The 9302-nt window shown below is 48.8% G+C and overlaps 1 protein-coding gene and 1 non-coding gene across 2 annotated transcripts in view; both read left to right on the forward strand.

Moving 5' to 3' along the window:
• The first annotated feature begins 2556 nt into the window (after positions 1-2556).
• The window catches only part of FCSK (fucose kinase), a 15886-nt gene continuing 9140 nt past the window's right edge, over positions 2557-9302 (forward strand). Inside the window, exons 1-4 of the mRNA XM_029924224.1 lie at positions 2557-2598; positions 6972-7077; positions 7608-7759; positions 8520-8570. Of these exons, the coding sequence (XP_029780084.1) occupies positions 6996-7077; positions 7608-7759; positions 8520-8570 (285 nt within the window). The 5' untranslated portion in view covers positions 2557-2598; positions 6972-6995. The remainder of the gene's footprint in view (positions 2599-6971; positions 7078-7607; positions 7760-8519; positions 8571-9302) is intronic.
• LOC115281301 lies at positions 7320-7426 on the forward strand. Its single transcript, XR_003904217.1, has one exon. It is a non-coding gene; the product is annotated as a U6 spliceosomal RNA (small nuclear RNA).

The following is a 9302-nucleotide window of genomic DNA, read 5'->3' on the forward strand; positions in this document are numbered from 1 at the left end:
CCAGCTCTCTTGCTTCTCAGAGGCATAAACCTTGTGGTGCATTTTATGCCTCAGAGCTCTCTCTAGACACCTTTGCTTGGTTCCTCCTCCTTCCCTATCCTGCTGGCCATGTCCCTCTCTGTCCTAATAAATCATTTGCACAAGAATTCCTGTCTCAGGCTCTGCACCTAGGTCCCTAACTTGAATGATTATTGTGGATAGTCCTGGCTCCTAGAAGGACTTCCTGCTACTAGCAGCAGACATACATCTCATCTAGGGCCCTGCAGAATACACCTCCTCCAGGAAGCCCTCCTAGACCTGGGCCCTCACACCCTGGCAGCATGTTTATTTAATAAGAAAATTGGATGCCTACTCTGGCCAGGTACTAAGATAACCCTTTTATGTACATTAGCACATAAACCTCTTAACAAATTGATTAAATACTATTGTGTTCTTTTTTTAAATTTTTTTTAATGTTTTATTTATTTTTGATACAGAGAGAGACAGAGCACGAGAGGGGGAGGGGCAGAGAGAGAAGGAGACACAGGACCGGAAGCAGCTCCAGGCTCTGAGCTAGCTGTCAGCACAGAGCCTGACGCGGGGCTCGAACCCACGAATGTCAGATCTGACCTGAGCCGAAGTCGGAGGCTCAACTGACTGAGCCACCCAGGTGCCCCTAAATACTATTGTGTTCTTACAGATGAAGAAACTGAGGTTCAGATGAGGTTCAGAGAGGTTGAGTGTCTTGTTCACATAGTTAGAAAGTAATGTGAACTAGGGAGGATTTGTCTGATTTCACACCCTTGTATTTTACCATTATACTCTACCCTGTATTATAGCATCAGAACTGTTTTTTTACGGGTCTGTCTCCCCCAGACATTGGGACTACGTACAGAGCAAAGAGCTATATGTTGTTATGTCTATTGCTGACAGATTGTACTGAGAACTTCATCTTATTGAAAATATTCTTTGAGTATCTTTGTTACTCAGACCCAAGGATCCTACAGTCACACTGGAGCTGTCTCCTCATCATGCCTGCCCTAGGAGGTAGGGTGAAACCCTTTGCCTCCGAGCTCCTTGGGGCACACTGTTTTCCTTGAGCCCCTGCCAAAGCTGCAGTTATAGGCATCCCTGCCTTCCACTCCACTGCAGAATGGAGATCTGCATTGCTGGGAAAAGCAGCAGCAATGAGAGACAGCTCATCACTTCTCTGGAGGCCTTCTGGGTTCACAGAAGAAAGAGCAGGCACTGAAGTGGGGTTGTGGGATCAGACCTGGGCTAAGTGGAGTGGGGAATGATTCCAGGGGGAGAAGGCCAAGGAAGGAAAGAGATTTGGGGGAGGACACAGGGTAGTGGGAGCTGAATAGAGAATTGTTGATTATTCATTCATTTGACAAATTGTTTTAACCACCTACAGTGTCCTGGGCACCATTTTGGGGACTGACAAACCAAAGACCCTGCTTTAATGAGGCAACTTGGGAAGAACAATGAAAATAATCATATTTATGGTTAATATTTTTTTGAGTATTTACAGTGGAGTCAAGCATTTATCTTATCCTCACAACAATCTTGGGCATTTGAAACTATTATTATTAAAAACCTGTTTTATGGATGGTGACAAGAAGACAGAGTAGCCAAGTGACTGGCCAAGGTTACACAGAGTTTGAGCAGGGTCCCTCATCTTCTTAGAGATTGATCCCAAGGCCTCTCAGTCTTCTTACTGATGAAGTAGATTTGGAAAGTACATTCTTGTACAAAAAATTCAGACAATAGCAATGAAACTCAGTTTCTCCTTGCCCATGCCCATGCCCATGCCTAGCAGTCTTCACCCCAGGCTGTGTTACTTAGGAACACTATGTGTCCATATACATTATTTTTTATAGGAGTGGGCTTCCTGTTCCGCCCAACCCCCACCTTAACAAAACGTCTTGAACACAGTTCCCTATTGTACACACAATTCTATTTCTTCCTAATTGCCGTGTAGTATTCCATGGCATGCATGTACCCTAGAAAAAAGGTGTTTCCAATTTTCCGCTATTACAAACAATGCTGCCATTCACAACTTTCCCAAAAGCTCTGCAGATAACTCTTCCTACCGCAGAGCAGGAAAGTTTCTACGGTGAGGACCCATGTGATGAATCCTACGAAAGCACTCACCAACTACCAATCCAACAGTAGCCGCTTATGCTTAGGCAAGAATCTGTTATTATTCCGCCCCTCACCCCACCCCACCCCACCCCTGTATTTTATTTTCTTCCGAGAAAAGGAGCTCTCCCAAGTCCTGGCTAGTGGGTTAAATAGAGCCCAAACGTGGAATCTCCAAGTCACGGAAAATGAGCCCGTATCTTTAATACACATTCGTTCCTCTGGGTGTTGTAGTTTTGTTAGGCAACGGAGCCACCTTCTCGCCTCACCTCCCTTCTAGATCTGAAGACTCGCCCTTTAGGAAAGCGCTACCCTCACCAGACCTGCGTACCTGTGCAATGAATAGCTCGGAGTTAGTTTTTTGGGGGAGAGAAAGCCAGGGCCCGAAGAAGGAGGAAACTACATTTCCCAGGGTGCGTCGCGAAGGGACGAGCAGCCACGCTTCAAAGAGCCCACGGCGCCCTACAGAGGCAGGTACGTCGGCCAGCGCTGGTCCTGGCTTTGCACACCCTAGTCGTCCCACGATTTTTCGGCCCACGCTCTCGGACCGGTAGGACAGAGCTATGCCAGTGGCCTCCCGGTTCCCGATAGGGAAGAGTTTCCGGGAACTCTACCGGCTGCTCTGGACGCCCACTGTCTATAGGGGGCGTCTGCAGGCCCTGCTACTCCTTGGCCTGGGTCCTCTCAGTGGGAACTCCCGGACCTGGCAAGTGCTGGGGCACCTGGGACAGGGAGGGATACGAGCCCCAGCGGCCTCTCACCCCTGAGAAAAGTGGGGTGCTGCTGACTTTGCTTTGAGGCCGCCGCTCCTGCCTCAGTTTACCCGACCTAGGCTCATCATTATGCACAAATCTCAATTACAGGACGTTTGTATAATTTGCAAAGTGATTTTATTACCAGCCAACTTCTTTTTGCCTTTTTATTTTCTGGAAGGCAAATTAGATCCCTTCATGAGCCCGTTTTTGCTTTTGTTCTTTCCCTTTAAAGCTCTAAAATGCAAAATCTCTGTTCCACCTCTCTTCAAAAAGCATAGACTCTAGACTCCAGGAGAGATGTCTTGTTTTCTTCCGAGTGGTTAAGAACGTGAACCTTGGTGTTGGGCACACCTGGCCTGCCTGTGCTAGCCGTGCATGACTTTGAGCAGACTATTTCATCTCTTTCACCTAGTTTCCTTATCCGTGTCATGGGTGTGATAAGATGCAATTCATAGGGCTATTGAGTGAGTCGTGTGAGCTGATTGTGCAATGCTTTTGGCCTTGGTTCCTGAAAAAAAAGTTTATGTGTTATTATAAAATACCCTTTTGGCTGATCTGGCAAGGCATGCTCCTCTGCCTAGCTTGATTTCCCTAGGCCTTCCCTGATTTTTTTCTTCCTCACGGACATCTTTGAGCTGGAGAGTATTTCAGAGCCTTCACTCCCACCTCCCTCTGGTTTCGGGGTCAAGTTAAACTCTCCTGTTCCCTTTCCGTGCTGGAGAGAACTACCCCTGCCATGTGCCACATCTTTCACATTTTACTTAATGCTGCTAACATTCCTAGGAGGTTGGTATCTTTGGCTTACAAAGATGAGGCAACCTTCTCAAATCACACAGGAAGAGGCAGAGATGGGAACAGAGCCCTGAGGGCTGATTCCCAGCCCTGCAAGGCTCTTGTGCCCTACTCTTGAGTAGGGTGCAGTCCAGATAGGGTTGCTCTCCTCCCTCTGGCCATGATCTGTCACCTGTGTTTCCCAGTCGCTGTGCTGAGACCAACAGCCGACTCAGACTTTCTGGGGCATTAATTCCTTGCTCTCTTTCAGCACTTTTGTTTGGAACAAAATATCATTACCATCATCACTTGCATGCAAATTGGAACAACCCAGGTCCCAGTCATGGCTGCAGCATCCATTAGCCTCTGTAAAGTGGAGATGATAATAATTATCCTGAGGGGATATTGTGAGGACGAAAAGTCATGAAATCTTAACCATGGACCAGAGCGGGGAGCTCACTTCCAGTGGTTGTTATCATTAACATCCCCCTCATTCCATTATCACCTTGTATTTAGACTTTATCATAATAGCTAATATACACTGAGCACTTTACTCATATTTACTCCTTTTGTTCTTTCCCTGACCCTACAAAGTAGGTTCAGTGTAGTGTTTAAGAGAGTGGACTCTGGGGAAAAGTGATTCAAATTTGGCTGTGCTACTTTCTAGCTGTTTGACCTTGGGCAGGTTACTTCATCTCTGCCTCAGTTCCTTAATCTCTGAGGATAGATTGTACTTCCCTGATATTAAGTTAGAGGTTCTTACAGTGATTTTTTTTTTCCTTTGAAGGTGCCAAGAGAGGGATGTTATTATACTCCCCATGTTGGTTCAGGTCCTTGGAGAAGCAGAGACCACAATGGGACTAGACTTGCAAGAGATTTATTGGGGAAGGGCACAAAGGGGAGGTAGCTAGAGCTGTCAGGCTGCTCCCTGTGAAGAAGCACTGAAAGGGAGGGAAGGAGGGAGGGGTTGGAAGGATCTCTGACTGCCTTGCAGTTCTGAGACGGTGTCTGTTGGGTTGATGGGGACTCCAGGAACTAGGGTTGCCTGTCAGAGGACCCTCATCTTGCAGGAATGAGTCTGTGTTCATGTCCCTGCTGTGCGGAGTCATGGTTGGGAGCACTTTCCACACTCGTGGGAAGTATGGCCTCCATGTAAACAAGCTGGGGGGCATTTATCATTTCCACTCTCTGCTGCAGGAGGCCTGCAAGGATTAGAGGTGCTGGAGATCACACAGTGCATTTGCCAAGTTGGGATCCCTCGAGTCCCCTTTGTTGGAAAGGCCAGATGGACATCCTGGGGAATGCCTTTTTCCTCAGGTGGCTGGCCAAAGTCTCTAGCTCAGATTTCCCCTCTGGATTTCCCTCCCGGGCTTAGCAGGGAACAGAGCAATTTCTGTTAGTGGTGGAGGCTTTCCCTGAAAGCTGGTGGGAATGTGGGTTGTTGCTGAGTGGTGGTATCTGTCAGCCTTAACCACAGGCTTGATGGCAGCAGGGTTTGGCTTACGTAAGAGGGCGCTGTTGCTGTTGGCTCTTGGTGTATGGGCTGACTACTGGACACACAGTCTGGGCAACCCATCATCCCTCCCATTCTGAGCTGTGGAGGTTGGAGGGGAGAGGAAGGGAGGGGCTGTTTTGTGGGACAGCAGCCGGATCCCTACCAGAGGTGGATGCCAAGGCACTCTTGAGCCCTTGTCTACAGATGGTTTTGGGAGCTCCGAAGTCAGATTGATTTCCCAACTGGTAGGAGAGGAATTTTGAGGGGGATAGTAGAGGGTGAAGCCATAGCTTTGGCCCATCTTCCCCTCACTTGCTCAGAGGGCCCTAGGGGAACATGGCTGACAGGTACGTTGTAGCCCCCTTCTGGCTTGGAGCTTCTGAGAGGGTCCTTCTCTGGGGTCCTTGTAGTGGATACTGTAGGCACCCTCCCGTGTCCCCTGAACAGGCTGGTGCATCCCTCCCACAGCTGCCCTCTTCTCCAGGGATTTGCCCTTGGCTTTAGGAGCTTAGGACATTAGACCCTCCCTCCCCTCCTCCTAGCTCACAGCCAATAATTGAATGATGAGGGGCAGCTCTTTGCTTTAAGGTAGGACCCATTGTCAATCCTCTCTTGCTCTCCTCACTTCCTCTCCTGAGGAAATCACATGCCTCCAGATTGACTAAGTCAAATGTACCTATAACCCAGCAATCCCATACCTAGGTGTACATTGGCAGAGGTGAAGTCTTATGTTCACGCTAAGCCTGCATACAAAAAAAATTTTTTTTGGAGAGAGAGCACAAACAGGAGAGGAACAGAGAGACAGGGAGAGGATCTGAAGTGGGCTCTGCACTGTCAACAGTGAGCCCAATGTGGGGCCTGAACTCACAAAACTGAGATTATGACCTGAGCCGAAGTCAGTGCTCAATCGACTGAGCTACCCAGGTGCCCCTGCATACAAATGTTGCGTTTTTTTAATCCTTTAATGTTTATTTTGAGATAGATACAGAGCATGAGCAGGGGAGGAGGAGAGACAGGAAGACAAAGAACCTGAAGCAGGCTCCAGGCTCTGAGCCATCAGCACAGAGCCCCATGCGGGGCTCAAACCCACAAGCAAGATCATGACCTGAGCCAAAGTCGGATGTTTAAGCAACTGAACTACCCAGGTGCCCCCCCTGCATACAAATGTTTATAGCAGTCCTGTTCATGATTCCCCAAAGCTGAGATAGCCCAAATATCCTTGGATGGTTGGAGAAACAGACCATGTAAGTCAATTCATGCAATAGACTATTGCTCAGCAAATAAAGAGAAAGAAGTAGTGATATGCACAATCAACTTAGATGAATCCTAAAGGCATTATGTTGAGTGAAAGAAGCCAATCTCAAAATATTACATTCCAGCCATAGCTGTGGAGAACAGAGTGTGGTTGTCAGAGGTAAGGGATGGAGGAGGGTGTGACCAAAGGGAGAGCATGCAAGAGTTTATTTTGGGTGTGGAAAGCGGTGGTGACTAAAAGAATCTACACATGTGTTAAATTTCACAGAACTGTGGGAGCACCTGGGTGGCACAGTCATTTGGGCATTTGACTTCAGCTCAGGTCATGATCTTGTGATTCATGAGTTTGAGCCCTGCATCAGCCTCTGTGGTGACAGCTCAGAGCCTAGAGCCTGCTTCGGATTCTGTGTCTCCCTTTCGCTCTGCCCCTCCTCTTCTCTCTCTCTCTCTCTCTCACTCTCTCTCAAAAATAAATAAACATTAAAAAATTAAAAGAAAATCACAGAACTATCCATTTTAGGGTAAGATAAGTTTTTTTAAGAAGTTCTCATGCACTTGTATCTTTGCCACAGGGAGCCTCCTCAACTTTGGCCAGAATGGCACAGCCAAAGGGGGTTGATTGGACGGTCGTCATCCTGACTTGCCAGTACAAGGATAATGTCCAGGTCTTCCAGAGAGGTAGGGGACACCTCCTTCCCACTTTGCCCCTGATGTGAACCCCCACCACACCCCCACAGCCCCAGGAGCCAGGAAGACCTGGGTTCAGGCCCAGATTCTGCTGCTTCCTCGCTATGTGATCTCAAGGCACATCATATCATTTCACTGAGACTCAAATTTTTCATCTGTTAAATGGGACTGGTTGTACTTACCTCACAGAGTTGGGCGAAGATCTAAGGAGCTACTCCATGAAAAGCTACTGAGTGCTTGCTTTGGCAGCACAGGTACTGAAATTAGAACCACACAGGGAAGGTTAGCACGGCCCCTGCTGAAGGATGACCTGCAAATTCAGGAAGTCTTCCACGTTTTTTACAAATATCAAATCAGCATGGCTGAAACGATGTAATGTTATACGTTAGTTATGCCTCAATTAAAGAGAAGCTCCTAGGTCAAAGAAGATAAAATAATGGCTTTCAGTAGCCTTGCTCTGGGTGCTCTGGGACCGGGGCCGGGAGGCAGAGGGCGGGTCCCAGCGTGTATTCTGACCACAGAGCTGGAGGTGCGGCAGAAGCGGGAGCAGATCCCAGCCAGGACACTGTTACTGGCTGTGGAGGACCCCGAGATGCGCGTGGGCAGTGGAGGAGCCACCCTCAATGCCCTGCTGGTGGCTGCGGAACACTTGAGTGCCCGGGCAGGCTTCACTGTGAGTGCTCACCGCCCGGTCAGCGCGGGGGCGGGGGCTTCACACAGGTTGTTTCCGAGGTCACCAGCTCTTGGGGCCCCATCGCCTGGCTGGCTCAGCATTTGGTATTAGTTTCTGTGCATGTAGATTAGGCAGGTTCATCAGGAAGGGGCAGAAGGGAGGGCCAGCCTTTCTAGTTATTTTAGAACATCAGAGCCAGTATCTGAGAATTAGGCTTTCCAGCATCTCTTGAAAACTTCCTGCCTCTCCTTCCCACATGGCAGCTATTTGCTGGCACTGGGCTATGGCTGCCCTCTTTGTGCAGGTTCCAGGGGTCATTGTCCCACCGTGCCCATCCCCCCATACACAGCCACTTCACTCACTCACCTGGCCCTCATGGCACCCTGACCTAGGGAGTGAGGGTGGTCATAGGAATGGACATGCTCTGATGATGGAGGTGGCCCTGGCAGGGGAGGCCACCACTGTGTAGTTGCCGTGGAGCTTGACTTACTGTGAGTCACCTGGCCAACCCCACATCCTTGCTTGTGGCTTTCTCCAAAACACGGGGGCAGAGAAGTGGGCTGGGTGGGGGCCACTTTTCTTTATCCAGGAGGAGCCAGAACTGCCCCTTGACTGCCTATGGCCATTGGTCTTGACCTTGTCTTTTCTTCCTTTGGTACCTGAGTGGATTTGTGTTCGGGTCTCTCCCTGGACAAGAGGACAACATCCTTGGAGCCATCTGCCTAGGCTTCTGTCAATGGGGCTCTTCCACTTCTGACAGGTGGTGACATCGGATGTCCTGCACTCGGCCCGGATCCTTATCCTGCACATGGTTAGTAGACGGCCATGTAGCTCTTCAGGGGCCATGGAGAAGGCTGGAACCGTCAATCCCTGGGGTTAGACACATGTTCTAGCTTTGTGTGTGTGCAAGGTGTTCATTGTGCAATTCCAGAAGAATCAGAATCAGAATTGATCCAGATGTCTAGAAATAAGGAACTGGCTGAATATAAGCAGCATATCCTCCTGGTGGAATATTAGACAGTGATTTGAAAGTCCCCAACTGGGGCTCCTGGGTGGCTCAGTCGGTTAAATGTCTGACTTGTGATTTTGGCTCAGGTTATTTTTTTTTTTAATGTTTTTTATTTATTTTTGAGAGACAGAGAGAGACAGCACAAGCAGGCGAGGGTCAGAGAAGAGGGAGACACAGAATCCGAAGCAGGGTCCAGGCTCTGAGCTAGCTGTCAGCACAGAGCCCGACGTGGGGCTCGAACCCACGAACCATGAGATCATGACCTGAACCAAAGTCAAGAGTCAGATGCTTAACTGACTGAGCCACCCGGGGGTCCCAAAAAATTTTTTAAGTAATCTCTACACCTAGTGTGAGACTCTAACGTACAGTCCTGAGATCAAGAGTCCCATGCTCCACCGACTGAGCCAGCCAGGGGCCCCTTTCATTGGAATCTTGATGAAGATGAATGTCGAGCCACATGCAAGAAATAATACAGAAAGATGAGCCTTTGTAAACTTTGCCCAGATTCCCCCAGTGGAATATTTTCAACAACTA

Source organism: Suricata suricatta, chromosome 16 (genome assembly GCF_006229205.1).
Source record: "Suricata suricatta isolate VVHF042 chromosome 16, meerkat_22Aug2017_6uvM2_HiC, whole genome shotgun sequence".
Classification (NCBI taxonomy): Eukaryota; Metazoa; Chordata; class Mammalia; order Carnivora; family Herpestidae; genus Suricata; species Suricata suricatta.